Raw genomic sequence first — 20,549 nt, forward strand, 5'->3', positions numbered from 1 at the left:
TGAGTACAAACCACCATTCAGTATATATTTGGGCAGTATTATGTATAAAATAAAAGCGCGCTCATGCATATATTTTATTTATTAACTTAATTCTTGTTAAAAAACGACATACTAAAGAATTATACAGTTGTATGATGGCGTTCTGTATTATACGCTAGGCTGTGGTAACATTCACAGGGAGCGACCACTCATTGTCAACCAAAATACAAACAGCACTTTGTAAGCCCCTTTCTGTTGAGAACGAACAAAAGTAAAAAAAATAGATCCATAAAAAACAGGGGTATTTTCCTGCTGCAAGAAGACAGTATATCACACATAATGATTCTTCAAGTGACTTTTTTTGACTAAAAAATAGTTAAAAACGAAATAAAAACCAAAGCGTACATACGTATATCTTTAATAAATAAATATATAAAGGTAGTGCCTTTAAGACGAACTATTTTTTCGAGTTCATTAGTTTTCAGCTGTATGTAACAGCCTTTGTAAGGATTTATGAAGTGAAAGTAGAGTAAGGAGGTATATATGCAACTGAAAGAACAAAGAGAATTTAACCATAATTGGACCACACACCTGCACTTCAAATGATGTTGTATATGCAATATCCTGTCATGGCTGCCCATCTGCTATATGTATTGGACTAACTGGACAGTCTCTCCGGAAACATCATAATGGACATAAACTTGACATTAGGAACATAAATTTACACCAACCAATAGGTAAGCACTTCATCGAAGAATAACACACACTTAATGGTCTGAAAATCTGCGTCATGAAACAAAAACACTTCAAAACTCGACTGAAAAATTGTTAATCTATGCGTCAAAGCAGACATTCGTACAGCACCCCTCAGTTTTAACCAAGATGGGCGTCCCAGGCCAATAATCGCAAGGCCAATTCCCAAAACGACGTCCAATACAAACTACATGCATCAAAGAATGTTAAAAAAAAGTACCGGTAGCCTATGTATAAAGTACGAGATTGGGACGGAACCATGCAAATAGAACCAGGCATCAGTTTCCAGTGATGTTGGAAAGACACATGGTATCTTCTACGCGAATGAGTGACATCAGTATTCAAATCGTGTACCATGCTACTTGCGCTTTGATTGCAGCTGTTCATATATTTAACATGCATGGTGATCTTATTCAACACGCAGTTGCGGAATGTAACACTGACAACGAGTTGAGACAGTTACGGAGAGAAACAGCCCTATATGTGTCGGATCGACCGTAAAGAACATATACCGCTGTTCACATGGCCATTTGCTTTTTCCTATCATAAATTGGTGTCAATTATGTGATACCTATAATTAACCAAGCTATTCTGAGACTCGGCGGACCAAACGGGTACACGGCAATCATGCCTGTTCATGCAAAATATTATCCGATAATGCAAAAATAATACATTTTCCGAGTCCATACCATTGCAGTTGGTATTATCAAGTTGAGTTATCGAGATGGTGGCCTGCCGATGTAGGGTAAACCTAAACTGTACCGGTACGTGCTTTTTTTTTTTAATTTGTGTTTTTTTTAATTGGGCGCCGGTCGTGGCTTTAATAGGTTATAGCGAGCCAGCACAGAGCAATATGAGCCCTAGAATGACTTCTCACAAAATTTGTAAGTTCAAATCCAGATCATGCTTCTTCTCAGGGAGTACGTGTGAACGTTCCTACTGTAACGCTCAGCTTTGATCATAATTATACACATCCACGCGGACAACGTCACTGAAAAAACCGGCTCGAACCCTACCTTATTTTAGCTATCCACCCATTCCCTCAAACGCCCGAAATGTAATATGTCAAAGCCAGCAATGTTAAACCATCCTTCAACAGTAATCCAGCCGTTTAAACTTTCGAATCGGACAACACAGATCAACGTCTGTGTTTGGAATTTTTTTTTTTTTTCATCTTTGGGCAGGGTAATGGGCCGCGAAAATTTTATCTCACTCAACATTCTGTTTACTGGGCATGCAATTCTTAAAGAGAATGTTGGGTAGGATAAAGTATTTTTAGTGAAGTTGTCCGCGTGGACCGAAGCTGGGCTTTACGTTTATACCTTGGGGCTATAAGTAAAATACTCTTACCGGTACGGCATAAAGCCCCAATTAATTAAATAAATACATAAATATTTGTTCTCAAAGTTCCAAACTCTAAATCACCGACAACTCACTTTCTCTAATCACACATATAGGCCTACATACGAGTAGATCTGATCAATGCGATGAACATTCTCCAATAAACCATAAAACTCACACCTCCGGCCGCACGTGAGGAGGTATGTCAGGTTTCCACACATAATAATACTGGCCACCGTTGTATCAGTGAATTATTCTTGAGAACGGCGTAAAACACCAATCAAATAAATAATTAAATAAAACCCCTATCAAAGATACACTGTCTAAGTAAATGTCATGAGACAACGTTTAAAGGGACATAACTCTCGCTGTTATGAAAACACTGCTCTATATGCGGTAGGTCTAAGCTAGTGGTACAACATTTCAAGTTAAATATCAAAATGTTGTCATTTTCAGTACCGTAAAAGTCTGAGCACGTTGTCCCAATGCAGTTGTCTACTGAATAAACAAAGATACCGTTAGTTTCCTTCATATCCAGTCTCTACCATTTTATTGCCAGTATGGGTTAAACACATGTAAATATGTAACGAGCATGTCATAGGCTCCACGTAGCCTTCCTAGGTTACAAAAAAGGCGTCTGCATGAGGTATTGCAAACATTGCGCATGCGCCGCAGATGAATCATTCCAGTGGTCAAGATGGCGGAAATTCGGGAGTGACGTTACGACGAACTCGCAACTTAACCGGGTTGAGGTAAATTTTCACACAGACATCCTTGCACATTTTTTGTTGAGGGTTGTCCTAAATATTTATGCTCCATAATCTCACAGATTCTGTACAAGACAGCTGGAAATGAGCGCAGTCTTGGGGGGACACAAACTTTGAATATTTCGCTTGAGTGGAGTGCAGACTGCAGGTTCGCGTTGACAACAGCATCCGTGTTTTATTTCATGTTTTTCAAAAAAACGAATTGTGTGTTCGGCGTTTTGTTAATCTTGTGGATTATATAACAGTTGATGTGATAATTAAGCATCCAAATTTTGAACTGCGATGTTATAGGGCCTACAGGATATCAGACTTGTTCATGTATATCATTACACCTTCTAAGTGCCTGTGGACACTTTTTTTTTATCATAAGCATTGTGAAACATTATCATCAGTTGCCATTTAACTTAGACCAGCAGTTCATGTGGCATCATGACAACAGTGAACCTTAAGAACCTGCAACTTAAGGCGACACAGTATTTTTGCGTCATTACAGAATGACATGAGTATCAGCTATCTTTTTTCAGAAGTAAAAGTTACAAGCTTTTCGTTAATCCCACCCCAACCATTGGATGTTAAGTGAATGGTTAAAAATAACCAAAAAACTGAAATGTCTGCCAGAATATTTAAATGAGTGCTGTCAATTCAGTGGAAATGGAGCATGTGTACAGCTCGTGGTAAACTTCATTTGCAAACGAATGTGGCTAATTACAAGTACACACGTAAAATAAGGACTTACAGCTTGCTTATGACAGGGTCAGCGAAAAGGCGGCTTGAAAGAGAGATCCACAGGTTGGCAAGCAAGTCTAAAGTTGTAATTGGTGGTCATTTTGAATGGTGGAGTACATTGAAGAGAGGAAAGGGTTAAAGGAGTCACGCCGGCTGTTGAAGACTGGATTGTTCAAGAGCAGCCGAATGTTATAAATTTGGTGTTTTGGGGGTGGGGGGGGGGGGGAGGGGAGCAACAGAGGTAGTATCTCTTATTATGCCTCAGCTACCAACCACACCCTCCCCCCAATGCCATCTCTTTTAAAATCACTGAAGTTGCAAATGTCTCCATGTACATATATGTATTTTATGTGTGCTTGGGGTTTTATGTGATACTTTACCATTTTTCAGTTAAAATATGGCACAGAATCTTTAGGTCTATGTACATATACTGTATCTCAATAGTCATGTTTCCTTACTCTTACCTGTCAGTGCTGAGTGCCAAGCGAGGCAGCAACAAGCACCATTTTTGGTGTCTTGCGTGTGGCCTCTCTGCATGTGTAAGTCACTTCATGTCCAATTCGTTCATCATGTAAACGTTGTAAAATTGCACAAAGCCTTTTTCATTCTCCCACGAATTTCCAATGTCTGGACATCACAACACTCGATACACCAACTGAAATGCAAGTCAGACAGCAAAAAGTTTCTTCCTTTGTCAAAAATGGCAAGCACTTGGTTGCTTGGGTGAAATGAGACTTTATTTGATTTTATGATATTGACAGTTGTGAAGTAGGCAGAGGTTTTGGCAGAAGTGGCCACCAAAAACCTCTGCCAGCTGCCTCTTTATGAAACCCTGAACAAGTGTCCTTGATTTCTCATTTTGCAGGTCACTGAATTATCAGTGGAACAAAAAGAGGTTACATTTCCTGACATATTCAGATAAGGTGACATACTGTTGCTGTTCTCAGGCTGATGATGTGGCTTCGGTAATACTGATTCTGTCAGCTGTTTATGATCACTAAGATACAAGGTAAGATTGGATTTGTTGCCATATATTAGATCTTTGTGTAAGAAACACAAACGCTTTTTTCTATCTGGTCGTGCCTGCTGCATAATTTTGTGATTTTCCTCGCCATACACATAAAGTCTGAAAACGGCAAAGCTGGCATAAATCGCTGAGTTCATCTTTAACACCCTGTAATTTATGCTGGGGGTGTGTTGCCTCTCAGCCAATGAGAGTCGTTAAAACTACTGGCTTGTTTGTGTAAGCTCGTAACCTACATCCATCATTCCGGTTTCCCGATCGTCAAGCGGAAAAGGAACTCTACTGTTTGTTACCTTCTCGGAAGAAAATAACACAGAAGACTTCAGGACTAGTTTTTAGGCAATATGGAAATATGGAGTCGCCCACAGCGGATTTTGGTGCTGACTTTATTTATAATTTATCCACTCGAGGTACATCTGCGAGGAAATGCATAATCTTTTCAATGGTATTTGTTTGAAATTTTCTTCTCCTTTAAGCCTGAGCAATTTTACATACATGTATGCAAATGTTCTTGCACCCTTCTTGCAAGAATATGTTGATAGTAATTTAGGTCTATGATGGCAATTTTGAGTTGAGAAAGGGCAGAATCTTAACTATTTGTAATGTTGAGTTCAAATTGCCAGACAGTTTGCCCAGGTGTGATCAGTCATGGACATGTATCTTGTAAATTTTCTAACTACCAGGGAAGGAAAGTAGAAATAAGAAGCAGGAAATGCATGAATTGGATCCCTTAGTATAATACATATACATGCATGTTCTCAAGATTTGTTTTACAAGTGATTTCATTGCATACAGGTCTGTCTTTTAAAATGTACTGTAGGACATAGATTTTGCCAGAATTTTGAAATCAGGCAGTCTCATTTCAAATTTTCTTCTATTTTTCCTTATCTCTCCCATGTTAGTTTTGTCAGAATAGGGCATCCTCAAAGACACCAAGACATCCCTCTGGCTAAGCCTAGGCTGCAGGATGTGCTCACATGCATGTAAATTTTGCTTTTGTTTGAGTTTTGAGAAGTGCAGTGTCTGTATAGCTTTTTTTACCTAAAGATCAGGGCTATGTTCTTGTATATGTTATTTGTGTAATCTGAAAGGGAAACAGTTATCTTGAGGAAATTCCTATACATTAAATATACAATATTGTCAGAGAGTAAGATTATGTCCTGATCCATCGATTATTGTTAGCTGTGCATGTGAACAGCAGGATGTAACCTGAAAATATGCGTACATACATGTCTGCTGGCTATGGCCATTGTACAGGTACAGATATGTACAGTATGTCTGTATTACATGGGCCAGGTAATTTATTTTATAGGGCTAGACGTCTGTGTCAGAGCCCAGTCTGTGTGAGGAGGCAGACACTAGTACACATAATACTGAGCCAGCCCCATCTTCCTGCGGTCAGTCAGCGTGACATTAGGAGCAGTACCTTCTCGTAAGAATAACAACCCAAAATACGCACACTCTCATCCACTGTCAAATGTTTTTTGTTTTGTGTCAGTTTCCCTCATTTCCCCCCATTCTGCGTTGTTGAGATCTTTCACCGGTGTAGCCAAGCTGTTTCCATGGTAACCAGGCTTCTCAGCAATGTTAGAAATGTACATGGCCATGCAAGAGAAAAAAGAACGTTAGCCAAATTACTCTAAGGGGCAGTCATTGAGGAGAAGTTGTGCTTCAGTGTCCTGACTGCAGTTATTTATGGTGCATCTTATGCAATTAACCTGAAGTGTTAATTAGATTGCTCGTTAGAGCATATCATTTACCTGTGACAGCTTAAGCTCTTTATAATTAAGGAAGTGTTTGCATACCTGGATGATAAGATGGAGGTAGAGTGTTTTCAGGTAAATGCTTGCATTTGGAGATCATTGAGCTTTCTCTTTCGAGTGCATGTGTGGAAATGAGCAGCATGACAAGGACAGTGTCCTGCTTCAAGCAGTGTTTTGACACTCTAAGCCAACTGTTTGGTACAGGACAAAACTGCCATCTAAAATAACATTGTAACTTCTTTAATATTTGGAATATTCTTGAGTACGGCATTAAACACCAGTGAAATAAATAAATCAATGTGAAAAGCTGGAAGATTTGCCATTAAAATGTCTTGAAAAACCTTAAAAAACTTTGCAGGCTTGAAGTGCTCAAAATGATACATTCCTGCTCTGGCTGGATATATGTAACATAGCTGTATGGTCTCTGTGGTCCTGTAGGTGTATAGTAACATGTATTTGAGTGTTTTGTGAGAAATGATAAATTTTGAGTGATGCTGGTCAAGATATCTTGATGTCATAGCTGTCTTCAAAGTGTGTGTAATCCCAATTTGACTGTTGATCATAGCTAACTTGTACTTTTTCGAAAAAGTAAACATACAGAAACATGCATGTCAGACTCATAATATACCCTATATCTTTAACCTTTTCGTGTCTATTTATGCACAGTTTGGATTTTGGAGACAAAACTAGATTGGTTGGATTGGTCAGTTTCACAGCTTCACAGAAAGGACAATTTTATCAGTCAACACGGAATAATGGCTTCAGATTAAGCTTGAATAAATACCTTGCAAAAAAAGCTTGAAGAATTACAGTATTTGCACTATGGTATATGTTTACAGAACTTGTGTGTCTAATGACTCCTTGATGTCATGGCAGAAAAATTGTAAAGTTTGACATAAAAACCAAAGTATACATGTGATTGCATACATACAGAGTATGAGCTCACAAAATACATTAATCTGCACATCAACCAGTACATCCTGATAAGAATTTCTTCTAATTTTTAGGACAGGTACTAGTAGTGCAGAAAGCAAAGACGTACATGTCGCTTCCAGTTTTTTCAAAAAGTATCGATATGAATAGGTTGTTCATTAGATGGACTAAATTAGATTACATGTATACGGGCAAAAATGAGCGACAAGGTGTCCTAAAAATTAGAAGAATTAGGGTACATTGAAATAATATGAAGTTAGTCCACTGATTTATAAATTGTACCTTTAAGGTTTTCATGACCCTCCCTCATTTCCATCATTTTGTATAGAATATTAAGGGTTGGCCTTCCTGGTTCCAGGTGTCTTTCTACAGTTATGACCCCTAGTGTCAGTGTCTATTATCCATATTCCTGAAAGTGATAATGTACATGTGTGCGTATGTAACGCTGAATGCTAATGGTTGGTGGGAGAATTCTTGATTGTTTGCCAGTGATCTGAGAGGATTCAGTCTGTACATGTATAAATGTCTGCAAATGTAGCTGACAGTGATGGGAGCACAGGGAGTGCAGACAGAGCTGGGCATTATCACCAATATTTCTGTTTCGTGTATGCTGAGCTCGTTCCGACAAGACCGTCCAATCACATTCTAGTCTATGGTTTATCACCACTTCGGTAATATTGGGGCCATATATATATGTGTGTGTGTTCACATGCAGATTGTAGAGTGAACAATGTAAAAATGCTCAGGTACATATTCATTTATATGTGTGTCGTAGAGAGGAAATGGTGTTGTTGATTATGTTAAATGATCTCATCCACCTTCATCATGCAGTTTTTGTAGAACTTAATTAACCTTCATTTCAAAGTATGGGCTTTGCTACTGTTAATTATTCTACAGGCTAGACTGGATTATGCAGGCAATGTTGTTCAGTGTTCATATTTGCACATATGCTTCGTTTAGTACACATGCATACACATACACATGCATAGGTTTTGTGTGAACAGTTTTCGTGCATTTTTCATTGATTTTGGGCCTTTCCCAAAAGGCTGTAAATCTGTCTCTGATGACTTGTCAATCTCATGTCTTATGAAATTAGAGATCTTTTTTACACCAAAGAAGCTACTAGGAGTATCAGTTTGGCACTTTTCGTGAAAGTGGCCCGGTTCGAAAATGAATCAGTGTATACCATATTTAACTTTAAGCCTTGTATTCAGTTTTGTATGTAGTCCGATAATAATTGCGTAACAGTATATTAAATATGAACTAAATTTGATGCTCTTCAAATATTCTTCGAGTTTGGACAACTGCGTTGGCATCTGAATTTGACTCAGATCATAAATATGAAATTACTCAGTACCAGTATTAGCTTAAATACACTTTCCAATGAAAATCCAGTAAACATACTGTATGAAGTACAGTGCATGTGCAAATTTAGCTACTGTTGGCTCAAGTGTAGTTTGTGTAAAACTAGGTGAACTACATATGTATACATTAATACATCTGAGTGCTGCAGGTTTGTTTTCCTGTGTTCAGTTTAGTCAAGTTTCCCTCACTGGTTTAACCTGGGTGAGCTCTTACAAGTGAACAAGACTTGTTTTGTAAAACAACAGGTAATATTTGTATACTTTTTATGCACCAAAATACACATATGAGCTAGACCCTGTGCTCTTTCCTGTGTATACATTTATAGATCAGTTAAACATTATAAGACTATGCCCGGGCATTCGAAGTCTCATGGCATCAGCCAGTTAGCAGGCTGCATTGCTTTACTACTGACCTGCCTATGACTGTGTGCATCACCTGAGGGGAGGGTGTTATGACATGAAATCACTGCATGAGCATGCACATGTGTGTATGTATAACCATATCTTGTTACTTGCATTATTATACATGTACATATGCCGCTGTGGGCTGTGACATGAAGATATTATATCCAGCCCCATTAAATCAGTTATGTACCCTAAATTACCATAAATTTTGTCCATGACTAAATTTTCCCATTTTTCCTGATTCTGAGAGCTCTATATTTTAGAAAGGTGTGTTGAGGTTTACTTGGAACATGATATGAAAATTGTAAGTTTCATCACCAAAAAATAATATTTCTGACGTTTATTTGTCTCTAAAAGTGCACTTTCATGGTCGAAATGTTAGGTCATTTTGGGTAGTTAAATACATTTAAACATGGTTGGAAGTGTGTCGAGAGTGAGGCATTGATTTATGCGTTGATGATCATAGCTGTGGAAGGGGGTGTCGCATTTGTCATGTATATTACATGTTTGTCGTTAATAGTTCATTCTTGTTTACACTTAGATTTGGTCATAGAGATACATGTAAACTTTCATTTATGTGTAGCTCCTCTGTATTAAATGTTACATGCTCATGTACACGCGTAAATACATGCGCTTCACTTCAGTGTATGCGCTTCACTTCAGTGTATGCGCTTCACTTCAGTGTATGCATTAAGGATTAATTACAAGCAGACTGATTGAGTGATCCTTGCACTTACAGTGTACATGTAGTTTTATATCTATATTTGTTATATAGTATCTGCATTTTCAATTAGTAACAACTTATCACTGACATGACCTAAGACAAACTGATCTGTCAACACTGATTAGATGTCAAGAGCACCCATGGATCACTTTATTACTTGCACTTGGGGTGAGATATTCCGATGATAAAGTGAAGTACTTGTGAGTCCAGGTACAGGAACAAATAAACATCATGCCCTGAATACACTTTTTTATAACTTGTGCCAACATCTCAAAAAGCATTACTTACAACTGACTGGAACCTGTTTTGCGACATGACTAAAAATATGTTTGTTGGACATAACTAACACATACTCCAAAAAAGAAATTAGAATTTTCACACAATTTTTATGTTTTGCTCTTCTTTAAATCTCCATCCTGTGTTATTAACCAGAAAATTAAAAGAAAAGATTTCCATACTGACCTACCCTAATTTTTCTGACCATCAAGTCCTGCCCAACAAATAATTCATTAAGGGCAACCTAGTTCTTGCTGATGCACAGAGGAATTGAGAAAGCCTGTAATATATAGATCATGTTCATATACTTTTTAGTTAAGCACAGTCAAATTGTAGAGACACCAGGAGAACAAATACCCTCAGTAGATTAGAAATGTTTGGTGGTGTTGATTGGGTGTCGTTACCTGTACATAGTCCCTGACAAACACACAGTGTAAATGTTTAATGCATTGAGCATTAAGCTGACCTTCCCATCACAGGGGTGTACTAACTTATGGGATTGTCAGGGGTTGTGTGTCTGACTGATGTTTTGTTGTTGAAGACAACCTTTTGTTGTTTTTTTTGCTCTAAACCTCTATGACAGACTGTGCTAACCCGCTCCCTGTTCATCGTGTTTATACTTGTCAGGATTGTGTGAAGAATTACTGTGCTATGGCAGATGAACAAGTAGATGTAGGTGTTTTAAGACTTGACAATAACACGAACAGGTACATGTCTTGTTTTATGGGGAGATTTCACTCTTCCCCCTGTCTTAACTCACCAGAGGAAACTGGCATGTGAAGACCCGCAGCATACAGAAATGGTAATTGCTTTAAATGATCTCAAATTCCATTCATGACTTAGTAGCATACTGAATTTGCCTGATTCTGAGAATTCTGTGATCCTAGAAAGGCTTGTTTGATTGCTAGGATGATATCCTTTGGAAAAATGTTAAATTTCAGCATGAAAAGCAGGCATGAGGTATGTTAACACACTCGCACATGCAACACACTTCTGTGACAAAGTCAAGGTGTACTAGTAAGAAACACCTGACAAAATGAAAAGTATTGAGGTGGATGAATTTAAGTGTGCAAATTACTCTCCCGATCTTCTGTTAGCCATGCTGTGGGTGTGATAATCACAAAGATGAAGGCCTGTAAAAGCTTGATGCTTTAATTGTTTTCACCTGACTCTAACACGTCATAAGTACAAAGCTGTCACGGTATTATGATGGGTGAATTATGAAAGTGGTACATGTAGATCATGAGAATAGCTGTGACAGTTGTCTGTTGACTGTTGACTGACTGACTGACTGACCATGTTATGATTTTAATTACTACTCACAGGGAGACTTGAGTTATGCAAATGCGTATACGCGCACCGTACACTGTATGTGCAGCAGAACATTTTTAGTTGAATATCTTGAACAAAATGCCCCTCAACAAGCTGAAGGTTATTCTTCATTGATGGTTGCTTTCATTGCCATTAGTTATCCTAAACCTAACCGACATCATGTTCAAAATGCTTCAGTGCAGTGCCAGTGTTAAACACAAGTTGTGAAGTGATGAACAGTAATGCGCCCATCTACATGTAGTGATACATTGGAGATATGTGCTTGCAGAGTAAGTTTTAGTAAGGTGTCACTGTGAGTATAATGAGTGATTATGGCTTAAAGCCAATTTGGCAATATTGCAGCCCTATCCTAGCAAGATCTGAATTTGGTCCATCTCTAAACATGTACATGTATGTGAGAGTATCAACGATAAGAAATGAGCGGCTGGTCCACTTTCATTATATGGCATTTATGCTCTGGCTTTTACTTCCTAGTCTGTATGTGTAATACCAGTTTCTATTTCTTCTTTCAGATGAGTTTACCAAAGCCCACCGGGCTGAAGGCCCCCTCTAAGATTTCCAAGTCTGCCACGGGGCTCACCCAGGGCAGCTCTGGAATACCTGCCCCAGGTGCAAACAGGGGGCAAAGTAAGTACACACACAAGCCTGCCATGAGCAAATCTTGGATAAAATTTCATGTGTTAATTTAAATGTTGTACAGGATATGCTTCATGATATTCACTGAAACAATGCATGTACATGTATATTGTATTGTTTCGTTATTCTGAATATTGTATAGTTTTGAATATTGTATATTGTATAGGGTACTGTTCTTGTTTGTACATACTATAAAGTGTATAGTTTGATTCATTTCGCAAACTGCATAATGTTTGACTTCACAGAAGTGAAAACCTATGCTAAAAAGTAGCTGTTTACAAGTATTAAAATATGTTCAGTTGTTGGAAACAGCTTGCACATGTACATACATGTGAGATTTCCATCAGTAATGGTACACGTACTGTACATGTATGATATTGTTTATGTAATGTATACAGTGTGACTACTTGTCTCTGTCTATTTGTTGTATATAAATCAACATCCTCAGATGTACAGACCTGTAGTAGTTCATATGCATGTAGACACGAGCCATACAGTATTATTTGTGAATACCAGACTAAACAGGAAACCTAGTAGTAAGCCACTGGCCTGCTAGTCGTTTGCATGTAGTGTGATTGAAGAACTCGGAAAGAGCTTTCATCAGGCCAAGTTGGCTTGTTTAACATATATACAGCACACATACTATTACAATACCTATCTTACATGTAGTTTACACCCAAGGTTCATGTACTAGATACAGATACCATTGGGGACCTCCGTGGCTCAGTCGGTTAGCATGCAAGCGCAGCGTAATGACCCAGGCGTCTCTCACCAGTGTGGTCACTGTGAGTTCAAGTCAAGCTCATGCTGGCTTCCTCTCCGGCCGTATGTGGGAAGGTCCTCAGCAACCTGCGGATGGTCGTGGGTTTCCCCCGGGCTCTGCCCGCTTCCCCCCCAACATAATGCTGGCCGTTGTCGTATAAGTGAAATATTTTTGAGTACGGCATTAAACACCAATCAAATAAACAAACAAAGACCATTGCAATAACAAGCTTTATTAAAAGTAACAAGTAAATTAAACAAGACTGTGATGATTTACCAGTATAAAGCTATGTTTTCATATAATTTCATTCACAGACTTAAAAGCTCATAGAAAGTTAAATTTTGAGCTGCATTTTTAAAATTTCTTTTTCTTTGGGATCATAACCTTTAGTGTTTTTCTGGATAAGGCCTCGCAATGCAACGTGTATTCTTTGAGTGAGCCAGTGCTTCTTGTGTATTGCGTTTATGCGTGTACGTGTGTATCTGTATAAAAACTATATTAGCACAACCAACCAGAAGGAAAGCAACACAAACAACTTCCTAGGGGAAAGGCCTAAGCATGTACTACTGTAAACCGGAATGTATTTGTGCTTTACCCTGTATACCAGAAAGGCTGTCACTTTCTTCTGATTGAGGCAGGATTGTGCCATGCATATTGTAAAGCGTGGAAAAAACATTTACTTGTTCATGTTGAATTAGGTGCTAATGTCTGTTTGTTACTGGACATAAACACACTGTATGTACTTTTTAAACCACAAGAATTCAGTTAGACTAAGCTTTTACAACAGATGACGCAAGAGAATAAAATTTCAGGTTTTGTAAAAATGCTGTTTGCATTTTCTTTCGACCAGCTTAAAAGCTATCCATTATTTGCATCAGCATGCATGTAGTGTGTTGACGAGCTTACAGCAGATTGTGTTTTTATATATCTCCATGTATATATGACTGCCAGCCGTACCTAGGAAGGTCTGACGGCTGCCTGCGAATGAGTATGTGTTTCCCCCGGGCCCTGCTCGGTTTCCTCTCCCCATAATGCTGGCAGCCGTCATGTAAATGAAATATTCTTGAGTAAAACTCCAGTCAAGCAAATAATACATCCATATGGCTGCTGTCATTGTGCACTAGCAGTGATGTACATGTAATTTTTAGCCACTAGCCACAGTGTTTTGTAGTTACATTTGTGTGTCAGCAGTATTAGAGTTACATGGACCACCAGCTCAGCGGAACCAGATGAAGAAACATGAGAAAGGGCCGGTGAGGATTTCAGCTGCTTCCATAAATCTTACATCAGTAAGCCTAGGACAGTGGTGTACTGTAGTACATGTACAGCATGTACCTGATGCTGGACAGGTGATTAACGCCTACCTGAGCGGCATACAGGATGGCCATCTCAGTTGGCCTGAGATTTTGTTTTATGGCTGTGAACACTTAAATGCAAGAAGTGTCATATATATTACTGTGTGCAAGATTCACTGTACGGCATATGTGCGTGAGTTAGTATAAATGCAGTTTTTGGGGAAAGTTTATCATAGGTTTTAACAATTTCTTTGTAGATAATAATAGCTCAACACTTCTATGAACGTCACTGTCTGATCTATGCATGCTTGTTCTCAAGAATGGAGAATGTATGTGTCTTGCTCAGCATTGTGTTAGATAGCTGTCTAATGTCAAAAGTTCCTGTGTTCTTTGTTTGTTTTAAGGTGCAATAGCGAAAAGTGCACGCTCAGCAGGTTTTGCAACCCACCCTGCTGATTTGTATGCTGAGGAAGTCTCGTATAAGTTACCAGGTAACACTGAGTACAGCCAGTAGGGGGCGCTGCAGTGCTCTAGATCACGAATATAGATATCTTTATGTACATATATACCAATTCTTTCTTTCCCTTCATTATGCATCTTCTTGTGCGTAAAACTTCAAATGCAAATTGTAGAAACTGGTAATTAATGAGTCATAATCTACATGTAAGTTGCTCTCAGAAGTTTTAATAGTGTAAAATTCTAACAGTACAGATTTTAAAATTTTGTAATGCCCCAAAATAGTATGTCATTGGCTCATAGGTTAGAACTGTTAATACCTAAAATTTGCTTTTGAATATCTTTCTTATAATATTACTTACTAAGTACTTTAAACATACTATTTCAAAACTCTTGTAACATTATCTTCTTGGCTTTTGAGTTACCACTCACCACTAAGAGCTAGATATGTTGAGTACAGGTAACAGTGGCCTCAAATCTGTTCACTCATGACAAGAAGTAGTTAAAATAGAAGTAATTGAGTACATGTAAAAAAGTAAAAAGGGAACATTATACTTACATTGCTCTTATTCTGGATGTGTGTGTGTGTACTTAACTCTGCCTGTTTGAAACTGCATGTGTTGATAAAAAGTTCTGCATCTTTAATATGCGTCTGACGTGTCCTATATTGAATGATTAACAGTGTCTCTTTGTGTGTGACAGTAGATTAACACTCGCATGTAGTTTCTACCTCTTTTGACTTCTCATACTTAAAGCAGAATCTGTTGTGTATGGAGCATATATATGCATCTTTTTATTTACGTGTACATTTTGCACAAAATGCTGTGTGTGTGTTGAATATTAAACAGTTCACTGTTATTTTGTGTTTTTATTATTTGGAGGTACATGTAGGTGTAGATGGAAATGGACATGTTTTCGAGTATTGAGAGTGATTACTCAGTTTACAGTGTAATGATGACAGACTGTAAACTGTGCATCCCTATAGCCCCGGGTGCCAGTGAAACACCTGAAGTTATGATGCTGTACCTTGACATCTGTATATATAACAGTATTAAACAAAGATTACTAATACCAAGAAATGGTCCCATATATCCACCTTACCAAAAATATTCTCAAAAAAGAAAATATTATTTGAAGAAAGTATTTACAATTACAAAACTTTCCACTCTCTTACATCTGAATTTTACTTCTCCTTTAATGTCTGCTCTGTCCCTACACTGGAAGGTCAGCATCCATGGGTACTCTAAACATAGGCTTTATACATGTTCATGCTGGGCACATCTGCCTGGGCACATCTGGTGGCTACATCTCAGTTGTCCCCCATCCCACACACACCCTGATGAGCTGATCTGAGATTCCTAGGTCAGGGGAGAAACAGTGTGGACAAAGCCCAATGCACCAATTACCAGGGTTCTACAAGCTGATTTTAATGGATATCCTAGATGGAGGGCTTGTGGGTGATTCAGATAGACATGTGGCTAGTGTAGGCTTTTTGGACATATGACTTATTGTATATAGGGTCTGTTTCATACTGGCTTAATAAGTATACAGTGTTCATCTGGATGGATTTACATGTTTGGATTCTGCTTTCTTTGTTGTGAAGAAGCTCTAATAGGATGTTCATAGGTCCTACAGATTCACTAGGTAATGTTGTGAAAGTATGCGTGAAGAATTGGCTGTGTGGATCACTGTGTGGAGTTGTTTAAAAGTGTATTAGCAGTTAAGACCAGTATTAGCTTTAGTCTGGTCTAAAGTGGCATTGGCTTTGTAGTAGACTAAAACTAGTATGAAGCTTTAAGTCTAACTTAACTTTTAATACCCTTTTGAACAACCAGCCCCTGATTATGATTTAAAATGCTCACCAGTGATGTTGTACTTTGACCCAATGAATTAACGTGATTATACACGGTGACTATGGCCGTACAGTAGTTTACAAACTAACATATATACACATACAAATGCTTTTGTCTTATATATTGAGTATATGTGTTTTCAGAGTAGGTCAGGCAGTACATTTATGTGGCAAATGTCTCTTTTCTCTTTGTTTTTTTTCAATTTAAACATAATTTTAACATTAAGTTCACTTATGAATTTCACACCTCCTGTTATATTTAAGTTTAAAAAACAAACACAAAAGTGTATATATACAGTTATGTTAAATAGGTTTGGATGGTTTAAGTTTGATAATCTGCTTGTGTGCTCACTGTTGTTTAAGAATAATGCTGTCACTATTTGTTTAGCTCTTGGTGAGATTGGGATTCGTCATAATTACATGTGTACACGTGTATGTATGTATGTACAAACCTGCACACTTTTAATATCAGAAATAGGGTCTAGTAACTACCTCTGCTTGTAAGTGCATGTATAGTACTGAAGGTAGATGTAGAATTCTGGGCAGTTTTCAGGGTCTAGGTTCAGATACAGTGGAGTTTGCTAGCTGTAAATGTATACATAGTAACTGTGTGCAGAGTGTGATGGGCCATAGGGCTCTGTCTATAACTCTGTCCAGATGCTGTAAGTGTTTGAGAGGCTATTGAATACCTTTGAATAATGACCTGACAGCTTTCAGCTTTCATGTGTCTCTCAATCAGTTGTCGCCACCATACTGAGAAAACTTCTGAGGACTTGGAGTAAATACCATACCCCGGCACACAGTATGTACACTGTCACGCCAGGGCTTTGCAATGAGATTCACGGACCATGTTCCCAACTAGCTTCCAAATTAGTTTTCACAAAATAACCAAATGATATGAAGTCGGAATTACCTCGGGATGAAAGGAAACATGTCTGTGTCGTGCAGCTTTGACATGTTGAGGCCATTTTGATAACCTTTAGATTACAGCATATCGTTAGTAAGTCCAAATGATGGAGAATTCTGAGAATCAATTTAATTAAAATGTTTAAAACAAAATACAGACTGTACCAAGACTTATAGGTAATTTTGACATTATAATTTAGTATATAGCGCATTCATTTCAGTTTCTTAATATTTGGAAATATTTGAGCCCAGATTAGCCTGCTAAAGAGTGCCCAAAGTAGACACAGTTACAAAATGTGGCTTGAATGAAATGTACCATGTAGTTTAAGGATTAAATATATTGCAGGTACTCGTGTACAAACTCTTGAATAAATTTAAGTAATACTGCCAGATATCATAATGTATATTCCACATTTAAAAATACCCCTTAATTGCCATCATAGATGTTAATTGTACAGGCTATAAATACTTCGCAGAACTTCTAGAGATTCCGTATAGAATTTGAGGAGTTAGATGTAAAGGTTACAGTTCTGTATAAATATACATGTACAGTTGTTTGTATCTAGATCACTATAAATAAAAGTGCGGAAATAGGACTATTGGAAAGTCCACTAGAGTAATGCTTGATCTTTTCTAATACCTATATATATATATATGCTCACAATATTTTAGCCTTTTGCAAGTGGGTAATTTGTATTGTAATCTGTGCCTGCTTATACATTCTGTGAATGACTTGCACCCTCTGTATAGTTTAAGGCATCTTTTGTTTATCTTTTAAACACATCTGTCTAAGTCCTTTCCAACTCTACATTCTGTTTTGTACCTGTATCATATGGAGGTATGGATTGAACTCATATTGTTGTGTGTTAGTAACAGTTCAGTCTTGTGCTGTCTTTTTGTCTGTATTCCGTTATTATGTGTATTAATTTCGTTAGCTTAGAATGTCTAATATCCTTTACTACAGCTTGATATAGTGCGAGTTATGATCACTTTACATGTACGTTGGCTGGTTTCACAAAACTTCTCATAACTTTCAGAAATGATGCTGTGTTGATAATAGTGTTAGCAGCACAAATTGATTTCATTTACATGTAGACTTGTGGAAGTTCGCACCTGGCCTGGTCGGAGCTGAGAAACATTTCCCTGGTGGAGATAGACTCATGTAATCGTGGCTTTGTAATTTGTAACAACAAACTATGTAATACGGAATAATTTACCATTGTATATTTATGTTTTTGTTTCAATATTTTTTACACATTTATGGTATTTACATGTATGTGTGGTCATGTACCTGTGTGCATTTACCTGTACATATATGTATCTGTATGTACTTATCTTTACTTACCTTGAGCATGTGTGTTGATCTTTGATTTCTTCTCAGGACCCACTTCTGCTTCAGCAAACCGAATACCGACAGGTGCTGTTTATCAACAATGTCCACCCTTTCATCTAATATTCTGTTAGATTTCTGTTAACAGTTGAACTATCCGAAACAGAGCTGACCAGGAAGAAATTTATGCAAGAACAGAGTCTTAGACAGCCTACTCTAATTCTTCAACCTTTTCAACCATTACTGCGACCAGTATTGTGAAACTTCCTGAGAGGACTATGGTATAGAGATCCAATCTCCACAGTTTTATGAAGTTTGCATCTTCAGTGGCCCCAACAAATCATTTTGGTGTCATTTTCATTATAATTGTATGTATAAATTCCACTGAAAAAAAGTGCTTTAGAGGTTGAAAAGGTTGAAAGATTTAAAGTAGCTGTGCTTTGGATGTACAAGTACATGTACGATGTACATATAGCTAGGGAAACTGTTCTCTTTCGCTCCCTCCAAAGAATATATAGCTGGGACAAAAAAATGGGCAACTTTAATGCGGGCTTCAGTAAAAATTACTTCAACAGTGTTTTTCCCTTGGGAGAAGTTTACATGTACTTACTCAAGTTATATTCCTGGTCAAGTCTGTTTGTTTTGCATGCAGCAGTTCTGTAGTTCCTTAGTTCCATATTTCCTTAGTTGCTCCATGTCTGCATGGATTGGTCAGGTGGTGACCAGAAGGGTTGATTTGGGTTTTTATGGGTGAAAGTTTGATTTAGATCTGGTATGTGGTATTTTTAGACATTAGAACCCCTTCACCACACATACAAAACACAAAGTTCACCTTGTACTTAGTTTTGTTCACTTATGGAATCAATTCATGCAGACAATTCCTCTTACAAAAAAGAAGACAATTATTTCCCCCTTTGTAGTGGGTCAGTGAGTACATCTGTAAAATACTTGGATATAATGCATGTGAAGGTGTAAATTTCAAAGGTGCTTCACTAAATGCATGGGACTATTGAAGGGAGACAAATATGTAAGTAGTGGCTAGTGGACATGGCCTTTTAATATTTAACAGCAAATTCAATCTGTTTGATGGTGTAAATTTCAACAGTTTGCAGTGCCTCACTAAACCCATAGTACTACTAAAGGGAGATCAATTCGTAATTACTAGACATGGTATTATGGAGGGCCATATCTAGAGGCATTTCAGTTCGATAAAATATTTAGGCTTAGGAAATTAAACAAAAATATGATGGTTTACCAATAAAAAGTTGAGTTTTCATACAAATTTCTTTTGTTCACAGACTTACAAGCTCTCAGAAAACATTATTTTGAGTTGCAGTTTATAAAATTTCATTATGCACTTTCAGTATTTCACCTTCAGAGTTTTGGATCAGAATCTTGAATTTTTTTCTAGATCTGACACAGTTATGAATATTGTATTATTAGTCACTAGTTCACTCATTTACCTTAGTCATTTTCTCTGCATACAAACCCTGTGGGAAGGTATTTTGTTGGTGGTTCTGATCTTCACATTACAAGTAACTGAATGTCCTTATATAATGAAGTTTTAATTTTAGTAACAAGCATGAATACTACATGAAACTGTTCAGTTATTAACCTATTAACCTATGTGCACATTTGCAGAATCGTTTCATGTTTCATAAGTGCTCCCATGAAATTAATCACTTGGGTATGAACATTGTTACTGTTCCAGTGTTTATTCAGTTACGTTTGTTTCAGTACATTTTATACTTTGATGTAGCAATAATTTTCATTTTGTATTAATATTTATTGTATAACCATAAAAATTGCTTGCCCAGAATAACATTTACATTAGGCAGCAAACCTGAGTGAAGTTCTTACATGTATGTATTTCGTCTTTCATTAATTTGGCTTGCAGTAATATCAGATTTTTACTTTTATTTAA

General features: G+C 37.5%; 1 protein-coding gene across 5 annotated transcripts in view; it reads left to right on the forward strand.

Moving 5' to 3' along the window:
- Positions 1 to 4,463: 4,463 nt before the first annotated feature.
- LOC135476137 (CAP-Gly domain-containing linker protein 1-like) overlaps positions 4,464 to 20,549 on the forward strand; it is a 77,008-nt gene continuing 60,922 nt past the window's right edge. For 2 of the 5 annotated variants that reach the window (XM_064756051.1, XM_064756056.1), the window contains exons 1-4: positions 4,464 to 4,575; positions 11,900 to 12,014; positions 14,486 to 14,572; positions 18,677 to 18,712. In XM_064756051.1, coding sequence (XP_064612121.1) covers positions 11,900 to 12,014; positions 14,486 to 14,572; positions 18,677 to 18,712 — 238 coding nt within the window. In that variant the 5' untranslated portion in view covers positions 4,464 to 4,575. The remainder of the gene's footprint in view (positions 4,576 to 11,899; positions 12,015 to 14,485; positions 14,573 to 18,676; positions 18,713 to 20,549) is intronic. The other 3 variants (XM_064756054.1, XM_064756055.1, XM_064756052.1) reach the window with 2 other exon arrangements.

This window comes from Liolophura sinensis, chromosome 10 (assembly GCF_032854445.1).
Source record: "Liolophura sinensis isolate JHLJ2023 chromosome 10, CUHK_Ljap_v2, whole genome shotgun sequence".
NCBI lineage: Eukaryota > Metazoa > Mollusca > Polyplacophora > Chitonida > Chitonidae > Liolophura > Liolophura sinensis.